This window comes from Corvus cornix, chromosome 5 (assembly GCF_000738735.6).
Source record: "Corvus cornix cornix isolate S_Up_H32 chromosome 5, ASM73873v5, whole genome shotgun sequence".
Lineage (NCBI taxonomy): Eukaryota > Metazoa > Chordata > Aves > Passeriformes > Corvidae > Corvus > Corvus cornix.
In genome coordinates, this window is record NC_046335.1 from 17,360,968 (window position 1) to 17,379,849 (window position 18,882).

General features: G+C 37.8%; 1 protein-coding gene across 3 annotated transcripts in view; it reads right to left on the minus strand.

Moving 5' to 3' along the window:
• Positions 1-1,419: 1,419 nt before the first annotated feature.
• Positions 1,420-18,882, minus strand: part of TTC8 (tetratricopeptide repeat domain 8) — a 45,626-nt gene continuing 28,163 nt past the window's right edge. For 2 of the 3 annotated variants that reach the window (XM_039552638.1, XM_010393964.3), the window contains exons 8-15: positions 17,863-17,948; positions 15,723-15,810; positions 12,087-12,197; positions 9,350-9,489; positions 7,498-7,672; positions 6,103-6,225; positions 3,680-3,763; positions 1,420-2,034 (exon numbers count right to left, since the gene is read on the minus strand). In XM_039552638.1, the coding sequence (XP_039408572.1) occupies positions 1,918-2,034; positions 3,680-3,763; positions 6,103-6,225; positions 7,498-7,672; positions 9,350-9,489; positions 12,087-12,197; positions 15,723-15,810; positions 17,863-17,948 (924 nt within the window). In that variant the 3' untranslated portion in view covers positions 1,420-1,917. The remainder of the gene's footprint in view (positions 2,035-3,679; positions 3,764-6,102; positions 6,226-7,497; positions 7,673-9,349; positions 9,490-12,086; positions 12,198-15,722; positions 15,811-17,862; positions 17,949-18,882) is intronic. The other variant, XM_039552639.1, reaches the window with a different exon arrangement.

Genomic DNA, 18,882 nt, shown 5'->3' on the forward strand with positions numbered 1-18,882 from the left:
ATGGTTTGCAGATGCTGCAGTGTAGGGAGCTCAAAAGGTTTTAATCCTTGTCTAGAACTTTGTGTATTTTGGGGGGAGGGGAGGGGAAAGGTGAGGTTTGTTTAATATCTACTTTGCACAAGCATATTGTGTGAAGAATTCCTTAACATACCTAATCCCTTTCCCTTTCAATCTTCATACATTCCCCAATAATTAAAGAATAATCAAGTCAGATCCATGTTCTACGGGGCACTGTTTGCTAGCAAAAAAAGAGTTACTCTTTACTCATTAACCTGAGCAGTGAAAGCAGTAAGTAGCATCTTATAAGCACCTAAGAGGAACTATCAAGCTGCCACACTGGATTAAAAACTGAAGCTGAATTACTCATTTCTGTTCCACTTCATACAGAAATAGGCTTATTTACTATGCAATTTGAAAATTACTTCAAGTTAATAATACGACATTCAAAAATTCTCAACATTTGTGCTTAAACTGCTAAGACAATTTTCTTTTCTGGTACCCTTCTAAGTTTAGTAATGACAGCTGGAAAGACATGAATACAGCAGATCAAAGGATGAAACTTCCCTCTAAATTCTTGCTTTTTGGCAGCAAGTAAAAACTAATGAGAATTACTGGTAACTAAGATTCCCTTTTAAAAAGTTTCTGATGACTTTCCAATAATATAAAATGAAAGTGGACAAAATAAGACTCCATAAAAGATGCTGCATCTATTCAGCCAATTATGCTTTTGCACTTCACACCATGTGACAGCAATTAATGAGTGTTTGTCACCTACAGAATGCTCTGTGGGGGAACCTGTGGGCACACTTCTCTAAGCTCCCCAGCATCCACCTTCACCATCTACAACAGTCAAAGATGAGGGAGGAGAAGTAACAAATAGCAAAAAAAAAGACATAAGATTAATAAGCATGTTTAGGATTGCTCCTTAAGCTAAGACATTCCCCTAATATATCAGAGAAACATGAAAAGATTTCAAAGGTCTATTTCAGGATGTGCCGTTTCAGATTGCCTTAACATCCCACATTTCTTAAAGGTCTTTTAAAAAGGTCAGGTTCGGAATTCATGCAAATTTATTCCTTTTAGCTAAAACACAAAGTATGACAGAAAGTCTTCATTTGTTGTTAGTAGTAGTATTCTTGTAGTTGGATTGATCCAAATATTTATTTAGCATCAGTGTTTATGTGGTAGCACATGTAATCACCCCATCAATGCCTTGTTCTCAACTATTAGTTCTTAAGTCTGCAAGCTTCTAAATACCCTTCTCCCTCACTGAGATCCAGAATAAAGTCCCTCCTGGGTAGAGAAGAACACATGCATTTATGCGATTCTGTACCAGTTCTGTGGAGTCTTTCAAAATGTTAGGACTAACAACATGGATTTTCATGGCAATGAGGATGTAATTTAACTTACATGAACAAATGAGACTGACCATACAAACAATTTATTTAACTCATACAGTACAACAAGGAATATAAGAACTTTTGCTTTACATATGTATTTAAAATTCTTTTAAAGTATTTTAATTTTAAAACCTAACATTCAATAAGAAAGTGTACTACCCAAAGCCAAGTTTAAAGATCAGTTAGGAAGTATTTTTACTCTGTTACTTCACAGATTGTCACATGGGAATGTTTAAAACCATTTTTTTTCTGCATAAAAGTCAGAAAAAAACCCTTTCCTGTGATCTCTTGCGCACATAGTTGCAAAGTGTTCTAGCTGCATTTGCATAAGTGTTCTCTTTTAAGATGACAAGAAATTGAAACTCAATCTTTTCCTGCTACTCAAAGTAATGCAAGGTTTGCCACAGGAATGCATTAAGTATAGTTCATCTACTTTGAGCTGGTGTTCTCAAAATGCTGTATGGGACATTTGCTCTGGCTAACTTCTTACATAATAAAAAATATGCTCATATGCTCATCAGAGCATAGCAAAGTGCTCTTTTAACTGTTTGATGAGCTGCTGTGTATCAACATGGCCTGGAAATGCTTCTTCGGACTTCTGAGCCGCTGTGTAACTTCTCTGAAGATCTCCAACCTGTAAGAAACACACAAACTAATTTTGAAAATCCAAGCACTGCAGTGTTTGCATCATGTATTCTTTGCATTCTGTGTAGTACATTTCTGATGCTCGCAAATTTTAAACACAGCTGGTCCTAAGAGTGAACAGAGTCAATATAAAGACATTTGGACTCAGGGTTATGTCACACTTACATCAACGGATGAGAAGAAAAAAGACAGAAATGTGATTTTAATAGGAGGGATGCTTCAAGACATCAACTTAACATACTCCATTTCACGTGACTTCTTGGAGAATGGACAAGGTACACACTATGCCCAGTGCTTGAAGTAAGGAGGAATAAAAAATAGAAGTTTTGCTTTTAAACTCCATAGAAGCCCTATTGACTATAGAAGCAAAACACAACTCATCAGGCCTCTGTAAAAAAACACAACTCCATGTGATTTCCTGCTTCCTCACAGAGATGCACAACAGAGTTGGAGAACTAATGGTGCTCCTCTTGCTTTTAGAAGGAATTGTTTCCTACTTAGGGAACTTCATTTTTTTTCCTAAATAGCCATCCTTTTTTGAAGGATTAAAAGGAAAGCATCTCAGAAAGTGGGTTCAGCAAAAAAGAATTCAAGTGTTTGGGAACACATCTAGGAGTGATAACTCCTAAATGGAAAGGAAGGAGCTATGGACAGCCAGGAGGCCTTTTTTGCCTATGCATCACTCAACACAGCAATTCTCTGAAGGAGAAGAACCCAAGGCCCTGGCCAGAGAAGTCATGTTCTGTAAACCATGGCCTTACACTAAATGGAAGGATTGCATTACCCGACTGCACCAACACCTGGCTGATGTGGCCGTCTGTCTTCTCCCATAACCTATGAGGGTTCTTTGTGCAAAATCTATGTAACAAGACATTTGCAGAGTAGGATTTACTGCCTAATCATTAAGTAAAAAATGCAATTATTCAACACCCTCTTGTGTTTCACAATGGAGAGGATACGCTTACAAATTAATGGGTTATTCTCTTCTTGATGCGTGTACTTCAGTATCTGTAGGAGTGGAGCTGCCCACACAACACAGAAACATAACAGAATCATGAAGGTGTAGGCACAAGCAAAGGAGCAATTTTTTTCTTGTGAAAAACATAAGGACTTGTACAAGTTCCTCTTATTAACAGGAATGCTGGACACTGTTAAAACAGTGTCTTAGACATTCTGGATGGAAAAAATTATTAACACAAAAAATGCAGAGGTTATAAAGCTGAGTAACAGACTTTCATATTGAGATCAGTAAGATATTATCAGTAAAGGATATTTTTTCTGTCATTACTGATTAATCATACGATATTTTTTCACTTCACATTCTGAAAAAGCTTATGATTATAAAGACTGTAGATAGAATTTTTAACAAATTATTCATCTTCTAGTCATTTGGACAATTATAAAGTTACTTCACAGCCAGTTGGCCTCATTTATTCTCAAAAACAAACACTGGAATGACTCCTTTGACACACTTCTAGGTATTAAAATGAAAATGTAATTTAGCATTTTCCTTGAGTTTATGCACTCTGTATTCTTTTGTGTTATCTATCTGGAGTTCTCAGTAATAACAATAAAAAACCACTTGCCTCACCAAGGCTCAATTTTCAGATTACAAGAACAGGATAATGCATTACCTTCTCTGAGAGTATGGCGACATTGAAATGGGGCTCATACATGTGAGGTGCTAAAGATGAAGCAGTCTGTAGCAAAGCTCTTGCCTATGCAGAGAAATAAAAAAATAATACAGTGAAATCTGTGAGGGAGACTTAACAAGAATCTAATGCAATATTCATATTCTTGAAAGAAATCACTATATGTTTTCTTTTCTGAATCTTTACTAAGAAAGCCATTTTCAACAAGGTTACACCAATAGTGAAGGCCTAACAGAGTCAAATAGCATTGAAATGAATAAAGACTTTTGGTTGAGTCATAAAAAAATTATTGGGACATACTCAATTAAGCAATTCAATTTTAAACACTGAGAGAATATATCAAGTATATTAAATAAACCCCAAATTATTTAAAGAACACCCTGCTGTATTTATCTGTTGTCTCTGACAGCTCTGTCTTAAGCATCCCTGAAACCATAAATTTTATCATATAAATGACAGCTTTCACAGTCAAACATTTTAATAAAATTAGGGGTTTTTTCTCACTAGCAAAATAGAGGCATAAAAAAGTAAAATAAACTAAGATCAGAGTGTGTGCTGTAAATCCAATACAAAATTAAGTCCCACTTGTGAAAGACTTTACTAAAAAATGGAGAACTTAAAGGGGAAAACTCCAAAACTTTTAGAAACAAAAGTAACTATAAACTGTGGTAAGACTGAGCTAGGAACTTTTTAAAACTCCCTACAGCTGAAAAATCTCAGTACATGCAACAGTTGAAAGAACATTGTGAAATAAAATCCAAGATAAGCAAAATATCATCCCTTTTTTAATTCTTCTGTGCATAATTTTATTGCCAAGATGATCTCAATTTTTAATTATACATGTGATACAGGAAGAAAACTGAAAATTTTAAGCTAAAAACTGAAGTGGACAGAAAGCTATTTTAATGGAAAGACTCCGCAGTGCTAGGTATGCTCCACTACAGAATTAAATGTCTATAAACTTACAGATTATGAAACTGAAACTAAACCCAAAGTTTATTTGTCACTGGAAACATCCAGTCCTGGGTTCATTTCAGTATTTCCATGGTAATAGCTAGGTTGTCTGAATAAAGTTAACTTCTCTCTAAGAGAATTTGCTCTTTAAGAAGGTATCTTATAAGTCTTATAAGTCATATATCTGTAAGAAGGTATCGTATCAAGTCTCTGTAATTTATTGTAGCTCTGTGAGGCATACATGAATCCATCAAATTAGCTCCCTCTCATGAGGTTCAAAACAAGCCCACAGTAGTTCAAACTGTCCAAAAACACGTATTCATTTTCCCTGCATGTGTATAAAAATGGTTACATTTAATCCACCATGCATGTCAATTACACACCTAAGCACAATACAGCTTAGTATACTCACATTAGGTAAGATGAACCACCAAGCTTTCTGATGCAAAGGTATTTATCAAGAACCTGCTGCTTTGTGACTGTCTTAGGTTGTAACCAAAAGTATGTATTCTATCACCATCTCTTAAAACCAGGTGGGATAGAGTTCTTTATCCCTGCCATGACACATCCCTGTCAACTCCCTCCAGGAGATATCTTCTGTTAATGGGCCATCCAGCCTCACTGCATGACTCATAGAATTACATCATCCCATTGTGAGATGCTCCACCCAGGGGGAGGAACCAAGCATTCCTACCTGGATATAATCTGAGGTGTGGAACACCACAATGAGCCCTCACCTACTGGGTTTCCAGAGGACAAGAGCTACATAACCACCACTGGACCTTTAGAGGAAGACTAGACCCTTCTACAGGATCACTGCTTCAACAGAACCTCCTCTATCCCTTCAGGAGGACTGTAGCCACCATTTAATCAGACTGCTACCACCACCCTGCCTGACGGGGTGTCAGGTCATATCCTGGCTCTGTCAGTGTTTCGCATTTGTTTTTAATTTTTCCATTAAATTGTAGTTCTAATTTTGAGTCTCTCACTGGTTTGCTTTCAAACTAGTACAGTGACAAAATTTTAAAGCAATCTCCTTGCTAAAAAAACCCCAACTTTCAAGAGCTAATGATTGCTCTCTTCTGCCACCCAACAAAAGTATGTTATCTACATTAATAAACTGAATATACAGTCAAAGTTGTCATTTAAATGATGATTACAAAGTCATGGGGTTTGCTTTGGGTATCAATTAAAAAAAAAAATCTCAACAACTGCAAAGCCATTGTAAACCTTGCTTGTCTTTAATGATTCACTTGGATATGCCAAAGAATGAGCAGTTTAATGGGAAATGGCATGACCATATGAAGCTTACACTGAAACATGTATAATAGTTACTCATGTTTTCTGCCTGTTAAGACATTCATATGTTGCCTCCACCTCAGAGAAGTGATGTTTGTTAAATACAAAAAGGCTAAATGAAGCATTCTGTTAGGCTGAGATTCAGCACTGACCTGTTCAGTGTGACCTTTTCGCATTTCCAGCACAGCCAAGTTGTTGTAAGCTTCTGCATAATCGTTATTGTTGACTAATGTTAGCTTGAAACACTGGTAAGCCAGATTCAGGTCTCCTATGCCCTAAAAGTAAGACTGCATTTTCATTTGTGAAAAGGTTGGAAACAACATGCATCTGTTTTCTGGAGTATCTTTTCACCTGAAGTACTAAAATGGCATGCAAATTACAATAAAAACACACTGATCAGAAACATATGTGCTTTCTTTCCAGATCTTCTCATTTTTTCCTTATTCTTTCTCTAGACGGAAGCATTTCTCTCCAGCACAAAATTCCATGCTCCAAGTGATATTCACTTCATCTAATTTAACTTTTAGATGATTAAAGTGTCATCTAAAGATTACGCTATCTGCTACTGTCTATAGCAGGGTAAGAAAAACTGAGATGTCTCCAGAGAGGAAGTCATCTTGCTTCTCTGTCTCTACACATACTTCACTTAAGGGAGATTCACTTCTCAGATGGAGCAGCTGACTACTACTACCGTAGTGTTACGACTGACACTGACACAGCATCAGGTTAAACATCAAAAGTGACAAATGCTGAAAAATACAAGCACATCAGTTCAAATTTCAATGTTTTAGGCAGTGTAAGTTACCGTGTTTATCCTAGCTGCAGTACAAGCACGACAAACAGTTGTGTTTCTGACTCAAACCATTATCAGCAATTGAAGACAACTCATGTTAGAAAGCTGTCAAAAACTTAATTCAGCAAACTTATTCTGGGCATGCAGCTAAATAGAAATCTAACACAACTTCTTGAAGAACATCTGCAAAAATGGGCAAGAATTTAACAAAATCTGTGTAGAAATTTAACAAGGTTTATCACATAACTACACAATATTTCTATAGCTGCCTCTAAGACAGAGGAACATACCTTCTCAACTATGGCCTACTTAGTGCTTTAGTATTGGCTACTTGGGGTTGAATGTGTATTTTTAGGACAAGAGAATCGTTCTAATGCTCCATGTAAAACAAATAACAGTTCCTAGAAAACTATCTTGAATTCCATTCTTTTTGGTCAGATTAGTTTGTTTTGCAGCCAAAGCCTTCAAGGACTGGTATACGTTGCAATATTTTTAGAAAGATGGGAAGGTTAAAGACAGTGGGGAGTGAGCATCTTTTAGCAGGAGAAAGCCACATTCTGTAAAGTACAGGGTTTTTTACTCTTGCTGCTTCTTCCCTACTGAAGTGCAAATAAACATTCCATTTGTACTGGACTTTATCCTGTACACTATCAGGTTTGTATTTCCAAGCAGGGAAATTACTCCTTCCTAGTTTTTTTCCCTACATTTTTTATAAATCATATTTATGCAGAAAGATTGTTAATATTTTTCATACCACAGCCACGTGTCCCAAGTTGTACCACACATCTGCTGTCTCCTCCTCATTTTCAGCCAAAAACAGTGCCCGTTCAAATGAAGACAGTGTCATATCATATTGCTGGGCATAGAAGCAACAGAGGCCCAGATTGTTAAAGAGCTGGCAGTTATAAACACCCATCTGCAGGAGCCGTCTAGGTTGAAAGAAAACACTTGTTTCATTATTTTTTTCATTAATTCCAAGTAGGGGTTCTACTCTAAAAGACAAAGTTTTCTCCTGCTTTCTCCCTATAAAAACCAGGTGTTATAGTCTTACACTTGGTAGCTTCATGAAGGGCAGTGCAGGGTATTTTGTATTAGAATCCAAACTGTGCAAAACAGTCTGTGTAAATGAGTAACTTCTGTCTTCTTGACTGGGTCACATGATCTGACTTTACTGTAAGACAGAGATGTAGCAGACTTTATCTGTCTCATCCTTCCAATCCCTTGACATCAATCATGCTGTAGTTTGTTGCAGTTTATAAAACTCTTTAAGACTTCAATTTTTCGCTTGATTCCTGTCCTTCAGTAATCTAATTAGTAACAGTACGTTTAGATGTGAATCTACATTAATCTTACACATCAAGCATAACTCAGATTTTGATTCACATTGATATTGTTTCATGTGTCATTTAAAATGGAGATGTATTATAAAAATTCTGTTTATTAATATTTATAGGAAAAACAGAAATGCTATAGGGCTAGGGAAAAAGAGGGCTGCTGTCTGCAGCATGACTGTGAGTTTCTGAACCTAAAGCACAGAAGAGCTCAAGTCCAACAGAAATGTGATGGTAGTGCTCTTATTGACTTAATCTGCTCTTAGCAAGAGAAGGTCAGGCTCCTTTGCACTCTGACTGCATTGAAATAAAAATCAAGCAGCAGTGTTTAACACCATCTTTTCACTGCTTTCAGTAAAACACACAGGAAGACCAGCCCATGTTCCAAGTCAGGGATTTCATGGTCACAACTCCTGGTCACTTTGGGTGGAGTAAGGGCTAAATAAGAAGTCCTTGTGCATTCTGTATGCAATTGTAGTTGAGAGTAAGATCCACTGTTTTCAAACTGCCTCATGCTGTGAAAGAACTTTCCTAGTTTATTAGTTGAATGGTAACTGTTTTGATAATCTTTGTTTGATGCCTTTTCCTGGTCTTAAAATCAAGAGTCAAACACGGTTAGAAGGGGAAAAGGGATTTTACCTTGGTATTTATTTTAAGGATCCTTAGGTGCACATGTCCAGGTGAAATGCACCGAAATGCACCCCACAAAATGTACACCCCCAAAAGACCTGGTATATCATTATAGGTTTTACTAATTAGCATATCTATCAAAGATTCCCCAATGAGAGGCTCGAGTGAGTCCCCCTCCCCAAGGAGCCTTCCCCTGGATGGTTCTATCTTAGTTTACAGAATGTGTTCTGGAGAGGACCTTGGGGTCTGGGGCACACTGATCCCTAGCTACGAAGCTTCTAAAATGTTTAGTCTCTCAGCTTGACAAACAAATCCAGGAATGTAGGCAAAAAGCACTGAGAATACAGAAGTTGTAAAAAAGGTATAACAGGGGTATAAAAGGCAAAAAAATCTTCATGGCATCAGTTGATATTTCTACGTACTTCTCATGTAATGATTACAAGTTTGTAGTGATGTAATTATTGCTGTATAAGAAGATACGAAAGTTAGTAAACTGATTTTATGGTGATATTTGTCCAAATGCTCATTCATCCTCCCATGCCTATCTCCTAATTAATTTTTTTTCTGCATTACAAAAATCAACCCCTTATATTACCTTCCCACATATTCTGTTCCCCCTCCCTCCCTCTCCATAAGCACAGATACCTGTAGAATCGCAGAGCTATCTCGGGTTGGTCTGAATAAAAATGGTTACTGCCAATGCATGCAATGGCTTCCACATGAGTATTGTCTTGTTTTAAGACGTCTTTATAGTACTCTGCAGCCGAGGAGATATTGTTCATTTCCTAAACAATTGGACAAAAATTCCGATTACTTCTACTGTTTATCACCTATTTTTAATGTGGAACTTATTAAAATGTTAATCTACTGAGTACTTTATCTATGCCCTGTACCTAATTGAGATCAATTACATATGTTCTTGAAGTTCTCTGATTGTACCACTCAGTACCATTGTTTGGCATCTTCACAAGCAACACACACATCCTTGAGAGGAATATTAAATATTAATTTATTAGTAATATTTGCACCTGAAATTAACTCTATGCCACTACTAAGAGACTTACTAAGTTTTTATTTTTAGAAAAAGAGACAGCCTTTGTATTGGGTTTGGAAGTTGAAGGGGGACTATAGGGGTGGCTTCTGTGAGAAGCTGCCTGATAAAGCTTCCTCCATGTCAAACAGAGCCAATGACAGCTGCTTCCAGGATGGACCCAATGCTGGCCAAGGCTGAGCTCATCAGAGAAGGTAGTAACATCTCTGTGATAACATATAATATATTTAAAAAGGAAAAAAAAAAGTTATTGTACAGACGTAATTGTGGCCAGGAAGAGAAGTGTGAGAATGTGCAAGAGGAACAACTCTGCAGACTCCAAGGTCAGTGCAGAAGGAGGGGCAGGAGGTGCTCCAGGCACGGGAACTGAGATTCCCATGCAGCCTGTAGTGAAGACCATGGTGAGGCAGCTGTGCCCCTGCAGCCCACGGAGGTCAGGGGAGCAGAGATCCACCTGCAGCCTATGGAGGAGTCCCATGCTGGAGCAGGCGGATGCTCAAAAGAAGGCTGTGACCCTGTGGGAAGTCCATGCTGAAGCTGGCTCCTGGCAGGACCTGTGGCCCCATGAGGAGAAGTCCACACTGGATCAGGTTCACTGACAGGACTTGTGACCTCGTGGAGGGCCCATGCTGGAGCAGCACCATGTGCAATAGACATTTGCCCCTTCTTGCACAATGCCTTGTGATACCCAGAACTGTTTCCCAGTCAGTTTCCCGGTATGGTAATATAGAACAGACTTACTTCCCCAGTCAATGTCTCACTTATTTTCAGTGCTTTTTAAATCAACTCATTAATTGCTCTGAACACAAACAAGAATATAATTGCATATGAAGATCTCTTATGTGCCTTTGAAAACAGGAATCATGAATTTACCAAAACTTGTACTACTTAGGATATGCCAGTTAAGAGAACTGTATTGTATATAAATATATATATACAACTTGGACGTGTGCTACTTGGAAGATTGAATTAGGGTAAACTCACTGCTGTAAATGACAGTGCACTGTTTCTTCGGGGTGCAAGGCCCTGAGAACCCTATCCCATACAAGAAAAAAAAAATTAAAAGATCAAACTTGCTCCTGTGTTTATACAGGAATAATTTCTACCTGTGTGCTATAGATACAATGTGGTCCCAACATAACTAAAGAATAAGCTTTTACATAACCTCAGCAGTGTATTTAGCTACCAAAAAAAAAAAGATTTCTTGTGATTAAAGGAAATAGTAATAAAGCAGTCCCTTTAAAAATTATGGGGTTTTTTAAACCAAAAATGCTCTACAACTCTTCATACTGTCAACAGTTAGTGACAGAGAAGAAAAGCTCTGATTAAAATTCCTGATACATATATTCCACTTGTGAGTCTGTGCAATGAAAGCAGCCCTGTGTTGTAGTACAAATCTTTGCTAATGAAGCAATAATCCTGCACTCAGGTGTCAGTGCAAAACTAGATCCTATCAAATATATGCTGCTCTTTAATAATTCCTTACAGGGTTATGCAATACTATGTATGGTTCTGCAAAATAATATCCATACTTAAAACTATTCAACAATTCAGAAAGAAAAGCCTCCAAAAATTATGCAGCTGTTTTCCTCCTTGCTGAAGCACAAAAAGGATTTAATAAGAAAATGGATTAAGGCTTATGATGGATGAGAATGATGAGAACAGGATAGAATGCCAGGCATGAATATAGACAAAAAAAAAAAATTCATTACTTTGGTTTTAACATTTGTTCTGGAATAGCACATTACCAACTTTCAGTGAAAAACAATATTAAGTCCACTGTTTGACATGAAAATACACAACTTTAAAATACAAAATACATGGTTGCCAAGCTAAAGTGAAACTACTTTAAAACTAATCCTACTTAATACATCTACTTCCTAACTGAGAAACATTCACATTCTAACTGTTCTCAGAAACTAATGGTAACATATAGTGCTAATAAAAACAACATAGACAAATGAACTATTTTGCTGTTTAATTTTGCTAGTTGGTGACTTGAGCAGTTTTAGAATGATGAAATATATATAAACTAGCCCCAGCTGCAAGGAAAACATCTGGACAACTTGACTTAATGTGGACTTGTTTCTGCATGCCAAGGGCAAATGGGATCTCACTGGCGTGATTAACCATTGAAACAAATAAGCCTGCAGGGCTCCCCTGACATTACCTTGGTACCTTTGTGGAAAGCTACCTGCCTTGCATTAGTGACAGTGACTATCAGCACAGCTGGTTTTTGATGACCTTACAGTTATATTCAACTACTCACTCTTTTTTCTTGCCCATGCAGCTAAATTTGGCCACTGTAAGGACTACAAAGTGGGTGCATACCTCATAGATTCTGGCAATGCCACAAATAAGAGTCACTTCTCCAGGAAATCGATCTAACCCTTGCTTGAAAAGGTTCAAAGCTGTTACAGGCTGATCCAAGCGCAAATACACCTAAGCAAATAAAAAGTGCATAGAGATGTCAAATGTCTGACTTTTATACACATTCTGCTGTTTAACAAGGGAAATAAACAAAAGGGATGACACCTCCATTTATGTAGTAAACCATTAGCTGAGATGATGAATAATACTGGGAAAATAATGGAGTGAATACTGAATAAACCTGTGTAATGAAGTTAAATAGGCTACTTAAGATAATTAAACTTACTTCATACATCTATACGTTATTAATTTGAATGTTACTAATTAAAATACCTTATTATTTATTATCATATTAATATACTTCGACACTAAGGTGAAGTTATCATCTGAATACTTCCCTGTTTAATGTATTTTCAAAAACTTATGTTTAGGCTTTAAAGAACTGGATCTTCAGGTTGATAGTGCTGGAATATCAAAATGTTTTACTTAGTCAAGTAAGACGGCACTGCACAGAGCAGCGACTCTTTCAAGTTTCCTTACTGTTCAACCAACCTCCCCTGTCACAAACAATAAAATCCTATGGAAAGAGGGCTGTTTTGCCTCTGTGATTTTGGCTTCTGTTTTAATTATGAAAATGTGCAATGTGGATAATAATTGTGTGAGAACTGGGCATCCAATGTATTGCAATGTGTTGATAGGGACCACCTCTGAAGCTGTCACTGTAAAGCCCTCCTGCTGTGGGGTATGGTAAACACAGCTACAGCAAAGGGAAAAACCCTGCACATATGCTTTGGGAAACTAGAATGTTTTATCTATCTCCTGCTGAGTGGAAAAGGATTTTGTTGGAGAAATAGTGTATTAGTGCTAATATTTAATACCACTAAAAAAGGGAAATAATCTGTGACTGGTATCCTAATACAAACATTTTGTGATGAAATATAAGATAAAGATCAATCTTAAATGAACACCTGAGAAACCTCCAACCATGATTTCTGCTTTTGCCCTTGAACTTCACGGACTTCGGTCTGCCAACAACCAAAACTGTACATTGTTTTTTTGAATCCCATAGATATATATTGCTGACATTTAGACATTTGCAAAGAATTCTTTCCTATGACCACTCAATGACATTCTTAATTGTCAGAGCTGTCAACTGTGACTGTCTTCCAAGAAAGGGACTGCCATTCCCAGTTGATCATTGGCAAAACGAAAAAAATACAGGCATTTTTTACACTCCTTCTGCTAATGCCATTCACATTTCTTGTATTAAGCTAGAAAACTAATGCCTTCTTGTGAAAATCTATAAAAGAGCAAGGGTTTTGGAGGGCATGGTGCTTAGTAGACTAGAACTGCACTAATTACATCATTAACCATGAATGACACATCCAGTTTAAAAATGGACAGTGGGAAACTCCCCTAGATCTGCTCTTTATAAAATATTTTTATCTTCGTTTATGAAGTATGTTTTCTGAGCATTAATGACTTAAATCTGCTCTACTGCATTATCTGGAGGTTCACTCCGAAGATGCACTCACTACAGATGCTAAGACCACACAGCCACAGTAGTGTACTATGTAATTCCCATATCCAGTGTGATACCACACTGTCCAACATCTCTGCATACTGTAGAGCTACTCTCTAGGTAAGTGGCAAAAGAAATTAAAAAACAGGTGAGGCAATTTCCATCTACTTGCAGTTGCTGTGGGAAGACCCGCTCTTTAAGAGTACCACAGCTATAGTAATTATGGTTTATATACTAAAAGCAGAATGGCTCCATTCTCTTTTTGGTCTCTCTCTCTTATCTCTTGTAAAAATATCCCATTTCTAGCTCTTCTAGGTCATAAAATACTTTGTAACTTCTCAGCAGGTCCTGACTTCTTTAAAGACCCCCACTTCTTAATTTTTCTTTTGGACTTCTATCGTTTTGTAAATTACATTTCCAGAGAGATACCACTTTCAATAAAGTATTTTTAAAAACCCAGATAGCTGTTGCAATAATGAATATAAACAAAACTAACTAGTATCATAGTATCAGTATATTTCCATGGAACTTTATGCAACCTTGTTTTTTTTTAATGGCTGCGTAACTCAAGTCTGATTTTTTCAGTTCTGTTAGACTGAGCTGTATCTCAGTGCCTTATTCTATCGCCTGTCCACTGACAGTCACTAAATCATGCTGTACAATGTTTTATACTTGACCAAGCTGGTCTATAGAGTGAGAGGCGGAAGATCAAATGCAATTCCTGCATAAGCTAGTACTGATGGGGGATGCAAATCTCCTGTAATGAATCACTATTTGTTAATCCAATTACTCTGCCAATTTAATAATTCTGTGTAGTTCGTGGAGCGAGTCCAGAGGAAGGGCCAGCAAGATGACTAGAGGGATGGAGGACCTCTCCAGGGAGGAAAGGCTGAGAGTTGAGTCTGCCTGGAGAACAGAAGGATGCTGTTCATCTAATTGCAGTCTTCCAGGACATGACAGGACCCTACAAGAGAGCTGGAGAGGGACTTTTCACAGGGACATGTAGTGACAGGACAAGGGGGAATGGCTTAGAACTGAAAGATGGTAGGTTTAGATTAGATAGTAGGAAGACATTCTTCACTATAACGGTGTGAGGCACTGGAACAGGTTGCCCAGAGAAGTTGTGGATGCCCCATCTCTGACAGTGTTCCAGGCCAGACTGGATGGGGCTCTAAGCAACTGAGTCTAGTGGAAGGCATCCCTGTCCGTGGTGGTGGTGGTGGGGGGGGGTTGGAATTGGATGATCTTTGGCATCCCTTCCAACCCAAACCATTTTGTGATTCTATGTATTTTGCAGAATGACTCGTGGTAGAGACAGGAATCTGAAATTACTAAGCTTAACTGGGTCAATGAACTTCAAGCACAGTATTGAAGACAAGTCTCTAGATAGCAATGATGATCATTTAAGTACAAAACAGAAATTGCTAAAGAAATGTAAAGCATATATGAATATCTGAATTATCCACTACCAGTGATGACTTGTGGACAGGCCTGTGACAGCTGGCTGAAGGGGAACTGATAAAGAGCAACTGGTTTCATCTCCTAGGACACGATGCAGAAAAATGCAGTTTTAGTTTCTCACAGGCCACCTTTTCTTGAACGTCTTAGAAAATGTTTAGAATATAATGTGTATCCTGGTAAACAAGTAGTTCTGAGACTCAGCTGTGCCACTTGTTCTTTTGAAGCTTTTAATGCCTTTATTTTGACAGAACATTCCCTGTTTCAAGGTCTCTGATTGCTTCCTTTAAGCTCACTTTGTTTTGATTTTGCTTGTGAAACTAGGATTTTGAGCTTCGCTCTTTATTTACAGATTTATTGCATTAATTTCCTAGGAGACCATATATAGCCCCATTGTTCTTCATACTGCAACTCCAATTTTTTAGCTCCATAATCCTCATTGGAGTTTAGAACAAAGAATCCAGTAACACAGGACTTTTTTTTTTATCTTGTTTGTGAAATCTGTGAGCTCTAAAATAATTTCGTAAACTGTCTACTTCCACTGCAACTGTTAGCATGTATTGCCTCAGGCATGGAGATCATACACTTTTAAACACAATGATGTATCTATGACTTACTTTTGCCAAATACAAGATTGTATCAACCATGTCCTGCTGCTTAAGGGCTGACTTAAATTGTTTTTCGGCTTCACGATATAATCCCAACCTAAAGAGAGAACAGATACATAAAGAAAGTACTTGTTTGTCGGGGTTGTTTTAGTTTGTTTTTTTAAAGCTTATTAAATAATGACGCAGTGCACACTAAATCATATATAAACTGCCTGAAAGCACACTTTAAGATAACATATTTTGTGTGCATGTTAACAAAAAACATATCGTTATATAAAGATAACAAAACAACCACTCAAAACTATGAAAAAGACAAATCCATGAAATTTGGCCCCCTCTTATACATGCAGCCTTCTGGTGCTGCGTGAATAATGACGTACTCATATTCACAGGACTTCCTCCTGCTCTTAGAACAGACAGTAGAAAATGAGCAATTAATGTCTCAACTCTACCCAAACTGATTCAGACCAGAATTTCCTCACCCATGGCAAAGATCACACAAATACTCTCCACTGTGAATGAACATCATAGAAGTCCATTTAATCTCAAAGGCACTTATTTTGCATAATTACAGTCAAATGTTTTGCAGTAATCTATAAAAGCTACACAAATAAAAATTAAAGAGGACTCTGCAATTTCAGCAACAGAAAACAGTACACTTTCTCATACAAATTGCCTTTCGTTTCCTTCAGCCAAAGAGGACATACTTGCTGAAGAAATGCAAAGCACAAACAGAAAAAGTCAGCTAAAACAAAGAAATACAGCCAATGGGGAGATAAGGTATTCTGGGATCCTGGAAGTCCATGGACCTGCTTGGATGCATTAGTGTCTACAACATGATTCATAAAAATCCTGAACATAATGAATGACCTCTAAGCTTATGTATTGGGTTTGCATGAGAAGGTTTTGGTAGCTGGGAAGCTACAGGGATGGCTTCTGTGAGAAGCTGACATGTCTCTGATGTGCAACAGAGCCAATGCCAGAAGGCTCCAAGATGGACCCACAGCTGGCCAAGGCTGAGCCCACCCATGATGGTGGTAGTGCCTCCATAATTAGCATAGGAATAATGTATATGCAGGGATAATACATTTAAGAAAAATGGAAAAAACAGTGCAATGGCAGGCAGAGAGAGGAGTAAGAATTTGTGAGAAGAAGAGCTCTGCAGATACCAAGGTCAGTGCAGAAGGAGCAGGAGGAGGTGCTCCAGAAATTCCTCTGCAGCCCATGGTGAAGACCATGGTGAGGCAGCTGTGCCCCTGCAGCCCATGGAGGACTACGAGGATGCAGAGATCCACCTGCAGCCTGTGACGGAACCCATGCTGGAGCAGGTGGATGCCCAAAGGGGGCTGTGAACCCATAGGATGCCCATGCTGGAACAGACTCCTGGCAAGACTTGCGGCCTCATGGAGAGATGAGCCCACACTGGAGAAGGTCTACTGGCAGGACTTGGGACCCTGTGGGGGACTCATGCTGGAGCAAGGGAGGAGTATGAGGAGTCCTTCCCCTGAGGAGGAAGGAGCAGCAGAGACAAACTGACTGCAACTTCCATTCCCTGTCCCCCTGTGTTGCTGGGGAGGGAGGAGGTAGAGAAAATAGGGAGTGAAGGTGAGCCCAGGAAGAAGGAAGGGTGGGGAGCTGTTTTAAGACTAGCTAGTATTTCTCATTATCCTACTCTGATTTGATGCTTGTGTATGGGGTGCCAGCCTGAGGCCTCAGCATATTTTTAACTGGTACTTCTTGGGCAATGTAATTCTGGAAAAAAGGGTCTAACATGAATATTTTATTCTGTAATATTTCATCAATCTGAAGTCCTCAATGACAGGTTATTTCTCAAACTAACACTGTAATATTTATTTTATGTAGTCTGTTGTAACAATAGTTCCTTGCATTTATTGACTGACTTTTCAAATAATGACTTTAAAATCCATTAACAAAGGCAAAATTGCAACTAATTCATTTACTCAGTATGGATGCCTTTACCTCAAGCAGTGGTCTCCTTTTACATTACAGGACATTTAACTGTAAGCACAGCACTCTCCTATGAAACACTTTCGGAGCTACTTCTGTGTTCAGCATTGCACAACACACCCAGCAGTACGGGTTCTGTACTCACACTCACTCACCACAGAAGAAATGAACAATGGCTTACCTATAGTAGCACTTCCCAATTTGCACTTTCCACCACCAGTCCTTGAATTGTGCATGCTCAGTGGCAAGGGCTGCCAAATCTAGAGCCTTCCAAAACAAACCCATCATCTTAAAATTAATACCATCAATGTTTACACAAAGAAAACACTGTAAAAATTTTTGTACAGATAAAATTTTGAACTAAGTCCAGTTAACTTGAGGTGGAAGCACTGCTTTTTGTTTATTATTTTATAGTTCAGTGCATAAAATAGCTGAAAGGGTTATTTGTCCCTATAAAAATAAGAAATTCAAACAGCTTCTTCTAAATCAAAGAGAAAATAGAAAATTAATTTGATCAGACTCCTGCAGTGCCACTTCAGAATATACTGACTATTTGTTTAAGTAGAAACACTTTTTCCAAGCTTCCCATCCTTGTTCAGTAACAGCTGTTAAAAGCAAGTAAAAATAAACTGAAATAAAGAAATAAGTTCAGCAAGTTTGAAATACTGTAGAAATTTTCATCTCATTGCTAATATCAGGTTGCCATAACTTCTGGAAACTCTCAAATGTGTACAGTAAGAAATATTTCTTCCTATAAAAAGTCTATAATGCAAATAATTATTTTATTACAGGAAAAACAGAGAAATATTCTAAGAAATAGATATCTATTGAAGATGGTGGAGGTCTAAAATCTCTTTTGTCTGGTATACTGGAAAAGCAGGTAAGCTAATCAATGTGCTCTGATCAGCCACCACAGCCAGAATCTATGGCCTTTCATGTTTTAGCTATAATTTCAACACTTCTCTTAAAACAAATATATGTCTGTTCTGTACCACAACCAAACACAGAAGCACTTGTGTTTCTTTTTTTTTTTCAATTTCATTTTGTCTCAGAACATATCAAAGCCATGCTATGTTTGTTATATTTTCAGGATATCATCAGAAGTAGGGTAAAAAGCTTTAACACAGTATTTTTATAACAAAGAATCGACCTTTCTTGTGTGGGTTTTTTTGGTAAACATTTTGCAGACCAAAGAAGTCAG